Source organism: Diceros bicornis, chromosome 1 (assembly GCF_020826845.1).
Source record: "Diceros bicornis minor isolate mBicDic1 chromosome 1, mDicBic1.mat.cur, whole genome shotgun sequence".
In the NCBI taxonomy this organism is placed as follows: Eukaryota; Metazoa; Chordata; class Mammalia; order Perissodactyla; family Rhinocerotidae; genus Diceros; species Diceros bicornis.
The window spans coordinates 67,139,979-67,160,627 of NC_080740.1; the positions used below are offsets into that span (position 1 = coordinate 67,139,979).

The window sequence follows — 20,649 nt, forward strand, 5'->3', positions numbered from 1 at the left end:
CCCCTTGGGTGTTCGGTCTGCCCTACTCCTGCCCAGGACCCAACCTCACTCACCAGGGCCTGGAGTCTGGTCTCTAGGAGATGCCTCTCACCAGCCACACCAGCCTCAACCTGGGCCCACAGGCAGAATGGAGGGGAGGGCGGGGGGTGGTGTCCCAGCTTAACAGGCAAAGCCAAAGCACATGGTGGGGTGGGGTGGGGTGGGGGCCGCAGGAAGGGCCCGGGCTCCTCAGCATCAGCCCGTGAACAGTCCCACCCATCCCAGGGTCAGGCACCGCAGAGCCAGAACAGCCGGAACTCATTTCACGACTTGGAAAACTGACGCCCAAGGTCCAGGTCACCCATCCACTAGCAAGGGGTGGAGGGAGTGTGCAAATCTCCATTTTACAGATGGAAACGAGACTCAGAGCTGAAGGGACCTGTGTGGGGACCCTGTGGCTGGGCCGAGTCCCGTCTGCCCCACTCCCCTCCCGCCACCTCCCAGGCACAGGGACCCAAACCCGTAAGAGACCACAAAGTCTGTGAGTGAGAAGCACCAGGTTTAATATTAAAATCTTTCCCTTAAAAAAAGTACACAGATAGGAAAATTGGATGGCATACAAAATAGCACTTCTGTTGTATAAATGTGAGTTAACGTGAGTCCTAAAGATACTTGTAAACCTAGGTGATTACATCTTTGGTACCGTAGTGAGAACCCTCTCCCTCCTCGACCAGGCTTCGGGGGCCCCAGGGCAGGCAGGTGCCAACCAGTATAGGGGGCTGGTGCCCAGAGGGCTGATCTTCCTTCACCCCCTCTCCAGCTCTCCCCCTGCTGGCGGCCTTGGACCCAACTCCTCTGGACCTCCAGTGCCCACTGGGCTGGGGCGTGGCTGGCAGAGACAGTGAGGGGAGCAGGCCTGGGTGTGACAAAGCCATACTCATGGGTACTGCCTCAAACAAGACAGCTGGCAGGTGAGAAGGCAGCCCCCAAGGTACCCACCTCTTGCATCCATTTCTCAGGTTCCCTATCGAAGTCTTCTTGTCCTTTCTGGGGACCCCGGGGGCCCTCAGTGTCCGTTATGTCTGTGACACAGGCCTAGACAGCAGGGGCTGGAGTGGCGGGCAGCACGAGGTGCTCTGCTTTGCCCTCTCTGCTTCCTTTGCCTAGGATAGTTCCAGAGGTCACTGTGGGTGCTGAAAGGGGTTCTGTGATCTTCCCACAGCCCTGGGGCAGCTGCTGGGGGCTTCCCAGACACTGGCTGTCACTCCGAGTCAAGGCCTGGGCAGCGGGCCTTTTGGGACTTGCCAGGGGCCTGGGGAAGGGTCACGGTCTCTGAATGCCTGGGGTGTGATGTGTGGTCTGGAATCTCCCCAGACCCCAGCTGACCCCCGAGGTGGAGGTTTGGGGTGTTTGGCTTTGCTTCATCTGGGCAAGTGTGCAACCCTCTGGAATATTCTAGAATGTTAGTGCTGGCAGAGCACCAGAAGTCAATGAGTCTAATCTGCTCATTTTTCAACGAGAGAACAGGCCCAGAGAGGGCGAGGGAGTCCCCCAAAGTCTCATGGCAGGTCCAATGCACATATTGGTCCACACATGGGTCCACACATGTGGACACTTCTTGCAAGCACATCAACACACTCATCACAGACGTGGGGCCCGTCCGGCCCTGGAGACTCTGATGGGTGGAGTAAGACTGGCAGTGGTGAGGAAAAATGACCCCAGGACTTGTGGGGCCAGGAAGACATGGACATGGGCACTTTTTATGGTGAGGTGTGCCCCAAGTGCCTGGGGCAGGGGCCACAGGCCAGGGTGTCCTGTATGTGGCTCAGCCCTCCGCATTAATTAAGCATGGATGGCCCCAGACCAGCTCGGGCCCGGGAAAGTGGAGACTGGCATGGAGGGGAGGTTGCTTCTGGATGAGGCAGCACTGTCCCAGGCCAGAACCCTGCTCAGCCAGAGGGCAGGGAGGCCAGGGGCCCTTCCCCAGCTCTCGGGTGGATAAAAGTGTGAGGTGAGAGCTGCAGCTCCTTGAGGGGTAGCTGACTGAACAGAAAAAAGGTTAATTTGCCACCTCCTGAACCTCAAGACTCACCCCCGGGGTTCCATTCTCCCCACCTGTCAGCCAGGGAAAGAATCCCAGATGGTGGGTCACCAAGTCCAACTTTCCCATCTCACAGATGGAGAAACCAAGTCCCCTGGGAGAATCCTGGCTCAGAGTCACATGGCCTCCCCAGAGGCAGAGGGCTGGTCATGGCCTCTGCAGTTCTCTTGCCTCCTAAGCCAGCCGCAGGGGTTGGGGTGCGACATGCCAGGAGCAAAAGCTTTCCAGAAGGGGACAGCTGGGAGCAGCCCGGCTGGTGGGAGGCCAGGCCAGGCCAGGAGGTGCTGGGTGCTGGGAGGTAGAGGGGGAGCTTCAGGCAGGGCAGGGTGGGGGCCAGCCCCCTACAGGAAGCTGTCCTCCACCTCGGCCCGAGGCCTGGGGCAGCTTGAATCTGGCGGCCACTCTGGCTCCAGCTCTGGCTCCACCTGGGGCTCGGGCTGGGGCTCTGGCTCTGGTTCCTCTTGTGGTTCCAGGGGGCTGTCACAGGAGATAGTAGAGGAGGTGTTGACTTCATTCAGGGTAGAGCTAGGGGAGAAGGCAAGTGAGTGAGGGGCTGGCAGGGAACCACAGTCAAATAACAGCAGCATTAGTCAAGAGCTTTCCACGTCCAACCTTGTACCATGCACCTTACACACTTTAGTTCATTTAATCTTTGCAAGGCAGGCACCATGAGGAAAGTGCAGCTCAGAGAGGTTATGTCACTGGCCTGCATCACACAGCAGGTAAGTACAGGAGCTGGGATTTTAGAGCAGATCCAGTTGACTCCAAAGTTCATTGTTCACCCATCAGTGTCTCCATCTCCTCCCCTCCTGAAGATATACATTATTTCATTTAATCCCCACAACAACCTCCAAATCGAAGTAGTCATATTGTTTTCATTTTACAGATGAGGAAACTGAGGTTCAGAGAGGGGAAGCAGCTTATCTGAGGGCACAGAACAGGGCAGCATGCACACCCCAAGCTGTTTGAACTCTGAGCTTAACTGCTCTGCACACTGGCTATCAGAGCCCTGGAATACCTCCTCAAACTGGGGGGGGAGGGCCCCCTAAGTCCTGCGTGTGTTCCTAGTGCACGTGGAGAGACTGAGGCTCGCAGAGAAGGTGCCTGTCTGGGTCTCACGGCAGCCAGTGGCAGAGCTGCAGCTGGAACCCGGCCTGGGGCTCCTGCCGCTTCACCATAGGGTGCATCTTGTTTTGGGGATGGGTCTTGCCTCATGGGGAACCCTTCTTTCCAGCTGAGGGGAGACTCTGTCTGAACATCAATTCCGGGCAACAGCTGGGCCTTCCTCCAGAGCCCTCCCCACACTGGAACTTCACTCTATCCAAAGGCAAAAGAGGAGCACCAATCTCCTTCACAGTCTGAATTCTGGCCTGAGCTCCTGTAGGCTCCTTTGCCTCCTACAACCGTGCAAGACCCCCCGGGGCCCTCAGAGCACCTGCTGAAGGACAGACCATAGGCCTAGGGCTGGCGATGATTCCAGAGCAACACGCTAGGGGCTGGGGATGCTAATTCAGTTTTCTTAGGGCTAGGACAGGGCCCAGACAGGGGAGAATAGATGGCCTATGGGGTTCCTTTAAAGGAAACAGCTACCTTGCATATAAGTCCCAGCCCATTCTTTTTCTTACCAGCCTGCCCTTTCCACCTGAGGTCATTGAAGGTCAAATAAGTTCATTTCTCTCTTGTATTCACCGGCAGGAATAAGTACACACCCTAGGTAACTTACTTCTAAGGCAAGCCTGATGCCATGAAGACATAAACAGACAGATACACGCACACACACACACACACACACACACACTGTGTACACCAATGCCTTGGGCCCCTGGCCAGAGCGGCTACCTGGCAAGGCTGGGGGAACCCTCCAGTGGGCCCTCATCAGCAACCTCGGGTTTGGGGTCGGGCAGTGGGATGATATAGTCGTTGTCACCCTCGTTGGGCTGCACAGCAGTGTAGAGGACAGAGCTGGTGTCCAGGGGGGATCGGAGGCCATGGAAGCCAGGCAAGCGGGCTTGGGACCGAAGGATGGCTGGGTGGTCGCTCCTCAGAAACTCCTCATCCACCTGCTGGTACTTCTGCTCCGTGGGGCAAGGAGAACCGAAAAATAGGGATGGTCAGACCAGACAGGGATTAGGGATCATCCAACAGTTAGATTCTGACCCAGCCTTGTGTGAATATAGCAACTGGTGCTCAGAGAGGAAGGAGAATTGCCCAAAGCCACACAGCTGAGCTGCCCGCCCAATTGCATCTCACAAGACAAAGTGAGCTCAGGAACGCCCAGGAAGGGGCAGTTAGCAGAGCAGCACCCTCAACCCTAACACTCCCCTACTTCAGAGTAGACGGGCGTGGGCTCTCATCCTGCCTCAACCTCCCTCTGTGGGGCCTCAGTTTCCCTTGCTACTGAGTGGTGACAACTCCACTCCATCCCACTGGTCCCGGAGCTGGAGCCAGACATGGGGTGGGAGTGGGGTGAGGAATGGACCTCGGAAAGGGCTGTGTCTGTGCTCCCCCTCACTCCTGCTCCCACTGTCAGACAGGGCGGGCTTTAAGGCCCTGCTGGCTCCAACAGCCTTGTGTGAGCCTGTGGTCAGGCCCTCAGCAGCCACCCAGCCTGGGGTTGTTCAAACTTCTGAAGGAGACCCAAGATTGGGCCTGGGTGCACAGGCAGGAGGAAGGATGCCGCATGACAGGGGCTGTAGGCTCCCTTCCCCCACTTTAAATCAATCAGCTTCCAGGAAGGATTTCATTTCAAAAACCTCTGTGCTGCTAAAATAAATTAAACTCATAGCTCTAGCCCATCCCTTACTAATATCAGCAGGGAAACTGAGGCCCAGAGAGGGTAAAGGGTGGTCCCCCAAATACCAGCATGTCACACAGAGCCTTGCACCCAGTGTCTGACTCCTGGACCAGAACACTTGGTTCCCCACCCCCACCCTGCCTCAACATACCTTTTTGTAACCCTCGCCCAGCAGTCTCTCGAGAAGCAGCACCAGCTGGGAGAAGGGGGGCCGAATCTCAAACTTCTCTTCCCAGCACTTCTGCATGATCTCGTAGCTGGGGAGACGGGCAGAGGGGGTCAAGGTCTCTGGCTCAGGGTCTACCACCCCCCAGAACAAGGGGAGCAATGAAAAGAGTTGGGGACAGGCGTTGTTTTCCCATTATTGCACCTGGATGTCCCCTTAGGAAGCCCTCCCTCCACCAGTGTTTCCGTGGGGTGGACCACACCTTGGTGAGCACACAACCCGGGTCTGGCCGGTAGGAGTTTCCCCCCACCACAGCTCAGTGGCTGGTTCTGGATGGCCGTGTGACCCCAGCTGAGCCCTTGACAGTCAGCTCTGGGCCTGTTGCTGGAACTACGGTGAAGGCAGCTAGGACGTAGCCTTTTGGGTAGTGCCAGCCTGAAAACCAGGCCGCCACAGAGGAAAGCAGAGCCCCAGGGCAGAACGAGGTTTCCTGACGACATCGTCTGAACACCCAGAGCCAGCTGTTCCTAGATTTATCTAGGTCTCTGAGCTAATAAACCCATCTTTGGCTGAAGCTGGTAAAGTTGGATATCTATCGTTTGCACCCAAAAACTCCTCCCAGATGCAGGAGGCTCCACTCACATCTCGTCCGAGGCGTGGGCAGGCTGGGCCATGCGGTAGCCCCGCTTGATGGCATTGTAGAACTGCTCGTTCATGGGCAGCTCTGGGTAAGGGGTGCCACCTGTCGGGAGCAGAGACAAGAGATATGTGGGCTCAGGTGTTGGAAAAGTGGTCGGTAGTCTTTTCTGCGGGACAGGGAGAGGCATGCCAGCCCGGCGTGGGTGAGGGTGCAGAGGCCTTGGTGCTGGGAAATGTGGGCTCTGTTATGGGCTCTGGACAGAGACTGCAACCCTCCCCAGAATCAGAGAACCAGAGAACACGAGAGCCATGCAGGCTTTTTGATGTCACTGTGCAAACCCCTTGATACTCAGATGGGGAGGTAAAGAAACACAGAGAGGGCAAGGACTTGCCAAAGTCACACAGCAGCAAGAAAGCTGCAGAGCTGGGACTTGCTGGACCCAAGTCCAGCCCTGGACCCCTGTCCCGGAGCCTGTCCCACAGCCCTACCAGTCGGGCAGTGTGAGTGGTCAGGGTGGAGGCCGTGCCATGGCTCTGAGGGCTGCGGGAGAAGGGCACGTACCCAGGGTGAAGATCTCCCAGAGTAAGATCCCGAAGGACCACACGTCGCTCAGGGTGGTGTAGAGGCTGTTGAAGATGCTCTCCGGGGCCATCCACTTCAAAGGCAGGAAGGTCTGCGGGAGGGCAGGACAGCGCTGAGTGTAAGGAGGGGCCAGCCCCACCCTGCACCTGGGCGGGAAGGAGGCCTGGCGGGTCCCACTCCCAGATCCTCATTCCCCAACCCTGAGAGCCGGCTCTGTGGGCACAGGATTCCCCGCCCGTCCCAGTGCTGGCCAGAGGATCAGGAGGCCAAGTTCCTTTTCCCACGAACTGGGGACACGGCAGCCCCTGTCCCTGGGGAAGAGCCCCAGGGTTTGAGGCTCCTCTCGGAACAGGCCCTGCCTCCTCACCCCAATAGAGGCCCCTGGCCAGGTTGGTAGAGTAGAGGGGGAGCAAGGGAGATGCCAAGGTGCCACCCAGCTCTCATCCTAGCTGCCTTAGAACTCTGGGCCCTAGCGTCACTTCTGGGGTTCACTATCCCCATGCGGAAAGTGGGGACAGGAGTGGGGGGCAGGATGGTCACATTTTAAACAAATACTGCCTGCCACCTACCCATCTGTCTCAGCCTGCTGCCCGGGCTTCTTCCTCTGCCCGCCACCACCGCTGGAGTAGCACGTTTGGCCTGCTCCCCCTCCACCCTCCCCTGGACCCATTACAGCTGGTCCCTCGCTCCCTGCTGTGACCAGCAAATCTGAGCCCCCCCCGCCCTCCACAAGCCTCAGCCTCTCTGCCCCCTCCCACCCCACACACAGCTGGTGGCTGCCCTTCCTGTCCCTGCACACACGGCCAGGCAGGCAGAGCCTGTCGCCACTGGGCAGATTGGGCCATGAGGAGCCCCGTCCTGATCTCCTGTGAGCCACAGCCACACTGACCAGGAGGGTCAGAGGCACACAGGGCCGGGGAAGGCACTCACACTGCCTTTGGAGATGTAGTTCGAGTCCCGCATGATGTCTCGAGCCAGGCCGAAGTCGCAGATTTTGACCAGCTTGCCCTCGCAGATGAGCACGTTCCTGGCCGCCAGGTCTCGGTGGACGCACTGGGTGGGGGAGAGGGGAGCTGAGGCCTTGGGAGCAATTGTGGGGAAAGACCTTCCATCTCAAGGGTTTTGGGAAAAATGCATCACTGCCCGGGTGTGAGGGGCTACACGGTGTGAGGACATTCGACCCAAGGGGACGGAGCTGCCCTATGGGGCTGAGTACTTGGAGGACCCTGGCTGGCTGGGTGACCTACCTCCCCATGACCCAATCCACCCACTGTGACCACACGTACATTCTTGGAGGCCAGAAACTCCATGCCATTGGCCACCTGGTAGCTGAAGCCCACAAGGTCCGTGTAGCTAAGCACTGGGGAGTCGTTGATCAAAGTCGCCCGACAGGTCCTCTCGGGAGCTAGGGGATAAGCAGAAGGTCACCCACCATCTTGTGTCTCCCCACGGTCCACAGCACCCCTGCCCTTTGGCTCGTGGAGACTGAATGTCAAAGATAGGCGGCTACTGATCCTCTAAGTCTCCCCTAAAAGGAAAACTATTTCCAAATATCTAACTTAAACCTCTCCTACTTTATCAGTGCTCTCATTGGCCAGAAAAATGTTTGGCATTAGCCCAGTCTGGCCTGCCTGCTTCTGAGGGACACTAGTTCAGCCTGGGGCCTGTTCTGTGCAGACCGCCCTTCCTCAAGGCCCCAGGAGGCCAGGTACCACCCCATCCTCACTCCTCCCCTCCCTGTGGGCTGTGCGCACACCTCTGGACCCAGAAACAGGGGTTCATATTGCGGATCCACACACAGCAGCTTTAGGCAGGTGGCTAGCCTCAGTTTCTGCATCCACGAAATGGGCACAAGGCTACCTTCCTCCCAGGGTTGTTGCCAGGCTGGGCATGTGAAAGGCTTTGAGAAGAATGCACCACTGCACAGGTGTGAGGGCCGTGCAAGGGTGACGACAGTGCATGCACCCACCAGAGGGGACATAGTTGTCGTAAGGGCCCATGTAGTTGGAGGACTCGATGTCTGCATATTTGACGTCTCCTTTCATGTCCAGCATGGGCACGTAGTCCACTGACTCGTCCTTGCTCATGTCCATGTAGCCACCGTCGCTCTCTCCAGGCAGGGTCATGTGGCTGGGGGTGAGAGGAGCATCACAGGAGAGGCCAAGCCTTTCCCTTCTCTTCCCCCTCCTGCCCCTCTGCTGACCCAGGGGGCCCGCAAGGCCCTGTCACCCTGTATTCCTTCTCTCACTCCCTCACTCACCCTCCTCCAGCCTGTCACAGTGTGGACGACCATGCAGTGAGCCCTTTCAACCAGCCTCTCGGGCCCTGAGCTGGGCACTGGGGCTGCCAAGACGACACACCCACGTGTGTCCTCAGAGATCTCACGCACAGGGGCGATTACAGCAGCACCCCAGGACAAGGGTCACGAAAAGGACCTGTACCAAGGCGCCTGTCTGCGGCTCTACAGCACCATCCAGCCATGATGCCCTGTGAGCACCCGGCCACCACCCAGAGTGGACAACGAATTGCCTTAGTGCTCCGCCTGCGCATCGGCTCCCCAGAGAGCTGCGGGACTATACACACACGTGCCTCCACGGGGAGAAAGAAGACTGGAAGGAAATGGATCAACGTGTTGGGGAGGACAGGGCCAGTTTTACTGGCTTTTAATGCTTTTCTGAGGTTACTCTCACCTCTGCAGTAAACATGCATTGCTTTTGTAATCAGCAAAAGGACTAAGACATGTTATTCTTGGAAAAGAAGAAGAGAGGGTTGCGTGGTCTGTGGGGCACCAGAGAGACTGGTGTGCAGAGGCAGCGGGGAAGCTGCAGCAAGGAGCAGAGCCTGGAGCGCAGCCATGGAGTGGGGCCTGCAGAGGAGAGCCCAGGCGCTCACCGTGGGAGGGGGGAAGGCCTCAGACGCAGGAACAGAGTGGGGGTCACGGGTCACGTCTGCAAGGTGCTCAGCACAGGGGCTGGCACGCTGCGGACAGGACAGTCCATAGGTGGCGGGCCACCCCACCATTACCATCACTTTGTCACGCCTTGTGACTTGTGAAACAGCCCAGCTCCAAGAGCGACTCTGCTGCCCTGGCCTCAGCTGCCCATCCTGGACAGGGAGGGCGGGAGCAGGCTCCTCAGGGCTCCCCCAGGATGCAGGTCCTGGCCTCCCCCTGCGCGGTACCTGGGCAGCGGGAGCCCCACGGGCAGGGCGTTGCTGTAGAGCTCGGCGCTGGGTGGGCGTCGCTTGTCGGAGCAGTGCTGCAGGAAGGTGTGCTTGTTGCGGTGCAAGTAGTCCACCAGGTCGCCATAGCGACAGTACTCGGTGATGATGTAGATGGGCCCTGCGGAGGGACAGGCTCAGGGACAGGCCCCACCAGGGCCACGAGGCTAGTGATGGGCTGCGCGTGGGAGAGACAGTTGGGTAAGACCGTGAAGGGGCTCTGGCGCCAGGCGAACGGATTCTTTTCCTGCCTCTGTGACCGCGAGCAAGATTCATAGTCTCCCTGAGCTTTACTTTCCCCGTCTGTCAAATGGGGCTCATAAGACCCACCTCATGGGGCTGGCATGAGTGTCCTGAGATGCTGCCTGAGTCGGCTCAGCTCAGTGCCTGGCCCGCAGCAAGCACAGCGTTAGCTGTTACTGAAAGGTTTTCACGCTAAAGCTTACTTTGGAGCCCAGTATATAAAATAAATAAAGGCACTGTGTATTATCAGGTTACTGTTTAAATTCAAATACACTTACTTAAAGTCAATCGGTGGGAGATTGAAGATATTGATGAAAACAAAAAATTTTGAAACGGGTTATCACCGCAGACATAGATTGGCCTGTGTATGCAATGCACTTCTGTATTTTGTTTTGGTTGCACAATACTGAGGAAAATCCGAAATCTCACAATAAGCAGCTGCAAATGGTGATAACATGCTTTTGTGGCCTAACTTGCAAGCAGAGCTTCAAATAAATACACTTGGCTGGAGAGACTTTATTCTGTGATCTGAACAAAAGCAGCTCCCAGGGAGCACACTGGTGGTCTCCCATGGTGGGGATATAGCTCGTCTCAGTGTCGCAGGAGCTGTTATTTAGTACAGTTTCTAAAAGGTATTGTGAAAATTTAAAAACGTCAGAGGACCCCTTGATTTGGAAACTGCTGGGACTGGTGACCTGAAGCGTCACCACAGCACAGATGGTGCTGTGATTTTGTGAATTTGTAAACCTTGCACCCATCCGGGTCTGTGAAGTGAGGGCACTGAACAAGATGAGTGCAGAGCCTCCAGATGGAGGGTCCTGTTGTCCCTGGACTGAGGAGGGGGCGGGAAGGGGCCCAGCCTTGGCAGCTGGCATTTTCCAGAATCCTCTGGGGGAGCAGGTGTGGTACCTCCCTTGGTGCAGGCCCCCAGCAGGTTGACCACGTTCAGGTGGGGCCCGAGGTGACTCATGATCTTCAGTTCCGACATGAGGGCTTGCTTCTCACTGCTGCGGGCTGTGGCTGAGGGAGAGGGGGTCTCAGTCCTCGTCCCAGGCACTGAGTCCTGTGGAGGAGGCCCCGTGGAACCTAATCTGGCTCTTCTGCCCCACCCTGTGCTGTAGGACCCAGGTGGCCTAGGGTGCTGAGGACCCACACGCAGTGGGAGGGAAAGAGGATGGGAGGAAGGTGGGGGAGGGGAGGAGGCCCCTGGAGGAGGGGAGAGGGGGAAGGGTCTCCCTAAGCAGAATCAGGAGTGGTGCTGGCCGCGGGGTGCATTTCTTATGCCCTGAGAATTAGACTCAGGCCTGCTCTGGGCTTGCCTTTATGTGTGGGGAGGGGGCAGGGGGAGGTGGGGGCCCAGATGTGAGGAGGGGTGGGCTCCCAGGACTCACATTTCAGCATCTTGACCGCCACTTTCATCGTGGCTTGTGAATGGCTCAGGCCATGAGCCGTGGCCTCTACCACCTGCCCAAAGGCCCCGGAGCCGAGGGTACGTCCTAGGGTAGAGATGATCCTTCAGCTCCTGCTCACCGGGAAGCTGCATCCCTCACCCTCTCTGATCAATCCCTCAAGCCACCCCAGACTGAAGGTGTTCCCCCAAGGAGGCTCCTAAAATCACAGTGTTTCAAGGTCCTTGCTGGTGTCTCATCTAAGTCCTGCTTGCTTTCTGGCCCAGCTTTGGTCCCTGGAAGTCTTCCTCTCTCCCCAGAGAGGAGCATAGCTCCTCTGCACCCCTCAGCCACCACTGCTAGACTAAACACAGGCCTGGCACCCAGCCTGCCCTCGATGAATACTTCCTCTCTCACCACAAAGGGGTCCTATTTCACACAGTCACAGAAGGATAGGGCCACGACGTGGACAGCCCCTTTCAGGTCGTCTTGTCCCCACTGTATGGGGGAGGCGGGACTGAAGGCCAGAGAGGGCAAGACATCAGCCCTAGGTCTCAAAGCTGGTCATGGCAAGGCTGGGACCAGACCTCAGACAGTCTTCCCACCCGCCTCAAGTCCCCAGACCGCCACATGAGGCCTCCCTGGACTGACCAAGCACAAGCTGGTCCCGAGGCAGCTCCCAGGTAGAGTCATAGGGCAGCTGCATAGGGTCCACATAGATGTACTCATGGCCATCGGAGCTCACAGATTCAATCACCTTCCATCGGATCTCGTAACGTGGCTTCTGCAGGACCGAGACCAGGAATGGATCATCAGAGGGGGTCTGGGCCTTGAGTCCCACCAGGTCCAGCCCCATATGGAACAGATGGGGCAGGAGACCCTGAAGCCCAGAGAGGGGCAGAGGCATATCTGAAGTCACATAGCAAGCTATTGATGGAGCCAAGGCCTTTATGGGCACAGTGGGAACAGGTACCAAGGGGCCCCCACTGGGGGGACTTAGCCTGACAGCCAAGGGCCCGGTTCATCAGAACCTCCCCATCAGCTTCTCCCAGAACCTCAGCTGCTCATCAGATGGGAGTAGAGGAGCAGGTAGCCTCGGAAAGTGACGCGAGGCAGGGGCACTAGGCCGGATGTGGACAGCCCTCCCCATGCTGGGTCTCAGAAAGATGTAACTTCGGAATGTTGAAATCATAGGATGTTGGAATCATAGGATTGGAATCTTGGAATGATAGAATGATGCGGTGCTGCAATCCTAACTCAGGAATCTTAAAACGTTGGAATCATAGAATGGTGAACTCTCAGAACAGAACATTGAAATTACAGATTAATAGGATTAGAATGCATTTCGGTAGAATCCTGGGAGTCTCTGGGGGTGAGAGTTGGAAGAATCCTGGAGCACATGTAGACCATCCCACAGGTCCCATACCCTATGGCTAGGATGGGCAGGGGTGACATCTGAGCAGGACCTGGGGGGCAGAGCAGAGGCAGGAACCCCTGGGGGGCCTGGACCAGGCCCGAGTTGGCCCAGGTGCCGGGAGTGGAGGCAGATAGGACACTCAGCATCACTCTGTATCATTTTACACCTGAGCTCCATGCTGGGCCCAGATGTGGCTGGAGCCTGCAGTATTCAAGGTAAGTGTGGTGGGGGAGAGGGGAGCCCAGGCAAAAAAAATGGTGTGCCAGTCTGCGCCCATTGGTGAGGGTGGGGGTTTACCTTCTGCCAGAGCATGATGAGGATGATGAGGGAGATGATTGTGAGGACCACCAAGGCCAGGATGGCCGAGATCACCACCACCTTGAAGGGCAGAGCTGGAGGCAGAGACAAGAACTGGTCATGAGCAAACAGGGCGCTTGGCAGCTGCCCTCCCCTCACCCCATCTCTGGCACCACAAAGCCCTCTCCGCCCATCCTGCCCAGAACAGAAGCCCCCCTCCACCAACCGTGGCCTGTGATGTCCAACTCTCAGCATCTCGCATAAATCCCCCGTGCCCCTCAGTAACCACCCGCAGCTCAGATCCCCGTCAGCCTCCGTGTCCTTCCAGCCCTTGCAGGGGTCAGTCTGACCTGCCTGCCGCAGCTCCAGTTTGGATGCAACCCCTGACGGCTGGGCTGTGGCTCACCTCTCCTCTGAATCCGTGCCCTCATTGGGGCTGTCACAGCTAGGACAGTGCCTGACTGAGTGGCCAGGGGACTGAGGGATGGAGCTCCCATAGCCTGATGAACCCAGACTGCAGAGAGGAGCCTACTTCTTCCTCTGTTCACCCCAAGTGCCCAGTGGGGTTGGGAGAATGATGGTAGTTACAAAGTGCATCCCCCAGGGAACAGGAGTAACCAAGTAGGGCTAACTCTGGGTCCCCCAAGTCCTGAGTCTCTTCCATCCCCAAGGCCTCAGCCTCTTTGCCGCACAGCTTCCCGTTCCTTCCCACTCCCTCCACATCCACCCTGGCCAGACCCTCATCTCCCCTGCCCTGCCCCACTGGCCACCATGGGGTCCCCGGGGAACTCGTTCCTTCCTCCTCTGCCCCCCACCTGCCCCCTCTCTGCTCCCCAGGGGGCCCTGTCCCTCTTCCTCAGGGTCCCAGACCAACATCACTCCTCTCCTCCCTCTCCCCACCATTCAGGTCACAGGTCAGTCCTGGGAAGGAAGTCGGAATCTGCTAAGGAGACATCTGAGTAAAAAGAGGAGGATTGATGCAGCCATGGCAGTTCCCCGAGGGCTGGTGCATGGCTTCTCCGTCAGGCACACAAAAGCTTTACTTCTGCCTTGCTCAGAGCTGGTCTGCAGGTGCCCACTTGCTCAGGGATATGTGTGCATGTGCAGGAGTGTGGATGCGATAAGGTATTAAAATCCCCACCCTCCGCCCACAGGGTAGGAAGCAGGAGGCAAGAGGCAGGTCTGTGTACAGAGAGGCACTTGCATGTGCAAGCCCATGGACCTGCCTGAGCGTGTGTCCAAAACGCCTCACACAGCCTTTGCAGCCCTGCTTCACTGGCCTCTGCCCACCCCTGCAGCCCCTCTCTTTCACTCCCCTCCCCTCTATCTCCTCCCCCCAGCCCCTAAATATATGTACGCTCTGTCCTCCAGTCACGTTGAATTCCTTTAATTTCTCTGAACCCACTTTGCCTCTGGGCTTTTGCACAGGCCACTCCCTCTGAGTGGAATACCATTACTCACAAGGCTAACTCCCAGTTATCCTTGAGGTTTTGACTTAAAGATTCCTTTTTCCAGGACATTTTCCTGAATTCCATAGCTGAGCATGGAGCCCCTCCTCCCTCTAGGCTTTCCCCTCAAACTGCTGACCCATGCAGTGGGATTGCCTAGTTCCTCGTCTGCCTCCTCTCTGGACTGCAGGCACTAGAAGGGCAGGCAGGACTGGGCCTTCTCCAGTGAGAAGCTGGGATCCCGTAACCATTTACTGAATGAAGAAACAAGTGAACATATGAAGCACAAGCAAACAGGTACGCACATGCACAGGGATTGGCAGGTAGCAAAAGCATCCAGGCACTGTGCATATGGACAAGAATCATGCATGTATGGGTAACTGCTAACAGACATGTGTTGTACAGCAGGCATATACGTGCGGGGATTGTGCATGGACACTTTCACAGAAAGGTGTGCTGCAACTCCATGCTTATGGACACGCACTATGCCAGTTTGTACACACGCACGGGAATTGTAGTTGCATTGTTTGCACACTTGTATGGGGACTGTGCACTCGCATGTACATGCATACAGACACACACTCGTGGGTTTATATACATGTCTGGGGATTGGCCATGCTCACGTACGTGGTTTACAAACACTGTCGGTGGGTTTACACACATAGGCATCATGCGTATTTGCGTACATGCTCACAGACATACACTCTAGCTTCATGAGTGGATCTGGGGACTGGGCATGCTTCATTACATGGTTTACAAAGCTACACTCGGAGGGTTTGCACCTGGGTCCAAGGATCAGGCATGCTCATGTACATGGTTTACAACATACATACAGTGTCCATACACCAGGCATAGGAGATAGTGCTATTCATAGGCATGATTCATAGATATATACTCGTGGATGTACACGTGTGCCAATATTGTGTTGTTGTATAAGTGCAGAGGAACATACTCTGGATTTCACAATGCTCCTGAGTGCCCGTGGACATGCTGACTCTGGCCTGCTGTGGACGCAGAGGCACAGTCCCAAGTATGGCAGGGTTAAGGTGGGGGTGAGGGGTCGTCAAGGGCCGCCGAGGCTGGAGGACTCACAATGTGGCACCACAGTGACCTCTTGCACATCATGGCCCAGCAAGTTGCGCAGCGTGCAGCGCACCGACAGCGGCTGATCCACGCGGCGCAGGCGCAGCGTGCTCACCACCTCAAACTCCTGCTCCTCCGCCCAATACGTCACGTTAGTCTCCAGCTGGCTCTCCTCCTCGGAACTGTTCCCCAGCGGAGTGGGCGGCAGCTCGCGCGGACACCTGCCGGGAGAGCCAGCCGAGTATGCTTCCAGTCCCTTCCCTCTGCAGGCGGGGAAACTGAGGCCAAAAGCAGGCAGCGCCACGAGGTGGTGGTGGAAGGAGGCCGGGCGCATCCAGTCCTCGCTACTTCCCGCTGCCTGGTCCTGAGCGGCGTTCCTCCTGTGGTGCCTAGATTGACCAGCAGGGGGCGCTCCTACCACAGAACTGAGAGTCCTGGATTGCAAAATCCACTCCCTTCATTTGACCCTCAGAATCAAAGAAAAAGGGACAGTTTAGCTCATGGAGAGCATCTCCAAGAAGCCACATCTTTTAGAATGTGGCTCTGGCCTGGACAATGCGCCTCGAGGAAGGGTCTGGACTAGATGTCCTTCACTGGGTCCTTCCAGTGGGCTTGTGAGTACTCTGGGAGACTGAGGCCCCTGGGTCTGCTCACCTTTTGAGGTCGCTGCAGGTAGACCAGGTGAGGTGTGGCTGGGGCATGCCCCGGCCACGACAGCGGACTGTCTGCTCCCCGCTGGCAGGGTGGCTCTCACTCAGCTCCAACACACGGACAGGCACTGCAGGGAGAGGGCGTGGTGCCAGGAGGTGGGGAGGTCAGAATAGGCAGTCAGAGAGGAAGGCCCTCGGGGAGGACCCAGCCCCAGTCTCCCCTGGGGGCGGGGAGCTACAGGTGGCAGGTGAACATTAAGTAGCAGGAATCGCCGTGTGAAAGCTGACAGAGTCCCCTTCTGAGTACTTCAAAGGGAAAGCCTCAGTGGGGTGCTAGTCTGTCTTTAACACTTCTCTGAGACTTGCTAATCTTCCCTTTTAACAAAGAGAGGGCAGGCCGAGGATCAGAGAGAGCCCTGGGAAGACAAGAGCATGGAGCTAGAATTTAATAGCACTGTTTTGTTTCGGAGTTTATTTTAGTGGTTGCTTTATATTTATGACATGTGATGCTGATTTTCCATCTACAATTGAGAGGTTAAATTCTTTCAAAACACATTTATTTTTAGAAATTCAATTGACAGAACATTAAGTGTCATTCCTCTGCTCAAAACCCTGCCATGGCTGTTCATTTCAGTCACAGTTAAGAGCCAAAGTCCGTACAAGGGCCCGTGGGGCCCTACACGGTCTGCCCTCCCCCCACCCCCCAGCTACTCCATCTCAGCTCTGACCTCATCTCCCACCACTCTCCCCACTCTGTTCCAGCCACACGGGCCTTTCTGCTGTTGCTCCTGCCTTTGCACTGCCTGGTGTGTCCTTTCCCAAACAGCCACTTGGCTAATGCCCTCACCTTCTTGAAGTCCTGATGCAAATGTCATCTCTACGAGGCCAACCCTGATCACACTGTTTCAAACTGCAACCCTCTCCGCCCCCTCCCCACCCCCAGAACTCTCAATCTTCCCTACCCAGCTTCTTTCCTTTCACAGCACTTGTTACCTTCTAACCCTCTACACAATTTGTTGGGTTTTTCCCCTACTGTTGAATGTTCGTCTTCCCCCGCTAGGACGCAAGCTGCACAAAGGCAGGGCCTCAAGCACCTTGAACGGACTGGCATATTAGTTGCTCAGTAACTATCTAATTAGTAGTATAGTATCAGTGGTATGTGAGAAGGAAAAATCATGGCATTGGTGCATGAATACCTGAGATTTTAGAAACTCCAATCTAGCCCAATGGCCTTCTTGCATAGGGAAACTGAGGCCCAGAGAGGGGATATGAGTTCACACGGCAGTGAGACAGTGTTTGAGCTAGGCCTAGAACCCAGCCTTCTGAGTCCCCAGCTCCCTCTCCTGCCCCTCCAGTGGGTGGGTGGACAGTGTAGGAAAGGAGAGGGAGTGGGGTGGGAGGGGCAGGAGAAGGAAAGCAGAGGGGTGGGCTCCTCACCGTTGACCTGCAGCTGGAAGGAGAGCTGGGCCTCAGCATCCTCATGGAAGGCCCGCATGGTGTAGTGGCCAGCCTCAGCCACCTTCACCCGCACCAGTGTCAGTTCTGACACATACCTGGGGAGCAGGACAGGCCCAGCTGTCAGAGCTGGCAGAACTCTTACAGCTCTCCCCACTCTCCTTGTACAGACAGAAAAACCAGGCCCAGGGAGGGGAAGGGGCTTGCCAAGTTCATACAGGTGTCAGTAGAAGAGCCAGGACTCACACCCAGCCTCCTGAACGCCCACCCATAGGCAGCTCCACTGAGCCAAAGTGTGGGAGAAGCATCATTTCCCTCCCGCGGCACATCTCATCCCCTTCAGAAATGCCTGACGCTGCTTTTCCTATCATACTGCGCCTTATGTCAGCCTGCTAATCTCCAGCCTCAGGGCTGCCTTCCATGCATAGGTGGCAGTGGCCTGCCTGGCCCCCTCTTTCCCACTCATCTGGCCTTTTTGTCCTTGGCTGTGCCCTGCTGACTCCACCCATCACAAGGACAACACCATCTGGGTGATCATCTGACCAGTGTCTGTTTACCCTACTAGACAGGAAACCCTAGGAGGGATGAAGCTGTGCTGGTCTCTGCAGCATCCCCAGGGCCTGGCACATAGTAGGCTCTCAGGAAAGACGGGCCTAGGTTTGTCCAGTGGCTGAAGGCTGTGGGCTGCCTGGTCTCTGTAGAGAATGATAACTTCAAGAATGGAGCGGGCCGGCGCTGCTCACCGGGTTTCAGACACATTGCGCGTGGACAGGGCGATCTCGCCGGCGCTGGAGTCGCCCAGCGTGCGGTTGTCCTTGAACCACATGACAGTGGGCGGCGGGTAGGCCTCGAACACAACCTGCAGTGTCCGGCTGCGGTGCAGCTCCGCGAATTGTACAGGTTGCAGCTCTCCCAGCAGCCGCAGGTAGCCACTCTCTGCAAGGGAGCGGCCGTCAGGGGCGGGGCCGTAGGGGCGGGGCTAGGCCCGGCCACCAATGGGGCAGCGCCTCCCGGGGGCGGGGCTCCTGGAGGCGGGGCATCAACTGAATGCCACAGAAGCCCATCTTCTGGGGGCGGGGCTTCAGGCTTTAGGAACTGAACCAGCGGTGGAGTCATCGGAGCTGGGGTTGAAGTTGGGGCTGGGACTGGAGCAGGGGCCGAATTTGGGGTTGATACTGGTTGGGCAGCCGGGTTTGAGATTGGGACTGGAGTTGTAGTTCTCACGGGGCTCGGGATTGTGACCAAGGTGAGTTGCAGCGTGGTTGAATTTGGGATGGGCTGCCTGGGCCTGCGATGGCGGTTGGGATTAGAAACTGGGTTGGGGCTGGGGTTCTGGCTAGGCGGAGAGTCTAGGTTGGGATTAGGGTTGGATTGGGGGCTGACGCTGTACTTTGGTTTGGGTTTATCCTGGAAATGGGACTTTGGTTGGCACTGAGGCTGGCACAGGGTCTGGGTCTAGCACAGAATGAGGGTTGGGGATGAGCCCAGGGCACGCACCAACCACGGTGACGTTGATGGCCTTTTCATCGCGATGGTCATTCACGCTCTCCGATACGTTGCAGATGTAGGTCCCTGAGTCGCCCAGCTCTGCACTGGGGATGTGCAGGATGGAGCGTATGTGGGAGGGCATATCGAAGAGGAAGTCAGTCACTGGCTCCACCAGCCGCCCACTCTGTAGGGACAGGTGGGGCAAGCCCCCCAAATCAGGAAGGGTCCAGGAAGTCAGGCTGCAAGTCGAGATGTGCGTCTCTGCCTGGCCCTGCCTCCAGCCCCTGGCCCAGCATTACCTCCATGCGAGGGTATGTCCACTCAAAGTTGACCACCTCGTTCCCAGTCACAATGCACATGATGGTGATGTTCTCACCCTGGCGGACCACAGTCTGCACTGCATTCACCGAGACATTGATGGATGACACTGGTGGAGAGAGACTGTCTTAGGGCTGAGGATCACCACCAGCCACCAGCACTTCAGCTTGGGGATGGGGTGGGGGTCCAGAGAGGGAAGGGCTGATTGGTGTGGAAGATTCATTGATTCAACAAATATTTATTGAATGCCTACTATATGCCAAGTACTATTGTAGGCACTGGGCCTTTAGTAGTAAACACAACAGAGAAAATTTCTGTCCTCAGAGAGCTGACATTCTAGAAGGGATGACAGTCTTGAAATCAAAGTACTCTCTGGGCATCTAAGTACAGGAGAAATTTACAACTGCTCCCAGGTACCCTCCATCTTGTGTTTAATCTTCACAGTAATCCTACTAGGCAGGCAGTCATTATTATCGTTATTTTACAGAGGAAGACACAGGCTCAGAGAGACTCTGTGCCTTGTGCAGAGTCAACATTCAAACCCACGTGGCTCTAGCGTATGACTTTGCCTACCACGGGATACAGCCCAGCTCTGCGACTATGCTTCCTGTGACCTTGGGCATACTCCATCCTCTTTCTGAGCCTCAGTTTCCTCATCTGTAAAATGGGGAAACACTACCTGCCTTCCAAGACTGCACACTTTGTAAACTGGAAAGGGCTCTGTGAAGGGTCATACTTGCCTCTGCCGAGCATCAGGCCAGAAAGGGGGCTCACCCTGGAGGCTGTAGACGTAGTAGGCATCGGAATCCACCTCCCTGTCCCCAATGGTAGTTTTGCAGACATAGGTCTTGTCCTCAAAGGTACCAGAGAAGCCACGTTGGGGGTCGTAGGGGATGGGCAGCGGGACATCCACTTTCTTCTCATGCAGTGTCACCACCAGTTGCGGATCCGTCACTCGGCATGGAATCGTGGTCTCAGTTATTTCCGTGAGGAAGATGAATAGTTCCTCAGGGTCCACAGGGAGGAAGCCCACAGAGGGATCTGCCAGGGGCGGGGCCAAGAATGAGGGTCCGGGGAGCTGGGTTTCTGGCCATCCCCTGAATTGCTGTGTGACCTTGAGCAGGTGTCTTCCCCTCTCTGGCCCTCAGTCTTCCCATTACAGAATAAGGATACTTTCAGAGCTCCCTTCCAGCTTTAACGTTTGATATGGACAGCACCAAGGTGAGAAAGAAGATAAGCCACAAGTTGAAGGGCAGCTGGTCCCTGGAGCTTGGAGAATGGGGAAGATGGGATGTGGAGGCCAAGAGGGAGCACAGTGGAAGCAGTGGAGAATGCGGAGTTCTTGGGAGCCAGTTATGGGGTGGGCTGCCAGGGAGGAGGC

General features: G+C 56.6%; 1 protein-coding gene across 1 annotated transcript in view; it reads right to left on the reverse strand.

Moving 5' to 3' along the window:
• Positions 1 to 527: 527 nt before the first annotated feature.
• The window catches only part of PDGFRB (platelet derived growth factor receptor beta), a 37,701-nt gene continuing 17,579 nt past the window's right edge, over positions 528 to 20,649 (reverse strand). The window contains exons 5-24 of the mRNA XM_058543966.1: positions 20,043 to 20,309; positions 19,250 to 19,377; positions 18,960 to 19,134; positions 18,206 to 18,398; positions 17,445 to 17,560; positions 16,012 to 16,135; positions 15,367 to 15,578; positions 12,827 to 12,921; positions 11,764 to 11,896; positions 11,116 to 11,220; positions 10,634 to 10,744; positions 9,443 to 9,602; positions 8,232 to 8,392; positions 7,549 to 7,667; positions 7,193 to 7,315; positions 6,242 to 6,353; positions 5,683 to 5,782; positions 5,026 to 5,131; positions 3,920 to 4,152; positions 528 to 2,605 (exon numbers count right to left, since the gene is read on the reverse strand). Coding sequence (XP_058399949.1) covers positions 2,422 to 2,605; positions 3,920 to 4,152; positions 5,026 to 5,131; positions 5,683 to 5,782; positions 6,242 to 6,353; positions 7,193 to 7,315; positions 7,549 to 7,667; positions 8,232 to 8,392; positions 9,443 to 9,602; positions 10,634 to 10,744; positions 11,116 to 11,220; positions 11,764 to 11,896; positions 12,827 to 12,921; positions 15,367 to 15,578; positions 16,012 to 16,135; positions 17,445 to 17,560; positions 18,206 to 18,398; positions 18,960 to 19,134; positions 19,250 to 19,377; positions 20,043 to 20,309 — 2,957 coding nt within the window. The 3' untranslated portion in view covers positions 528 to 2,421. The remainder of the gene's footprint in view (positions 2,606 to 3,919; positions 4,153 to 5,025; positions 5,132 to 5,682; positions 5,783 to 6,241; positions 6,354 to 7,192; positions 7,316 to 7,548; positions 7,668 to 8,231; positions 8,393 to 9,442; positions 9,603 to 10,633; positions 10,745 to 11,115; positions 11,221 to 11,763; positions 11,897 to 12,826; positions 12,922 to 15,366; positions 15,579 to 16,011; positions 16,136 to 17,444; positions 17,561 to 18,205; positions 18,399 to 18,959; positions 19,135 to 19,249; positions 19,378 to 20,042; positions 20,310 to 20,649) is intronic.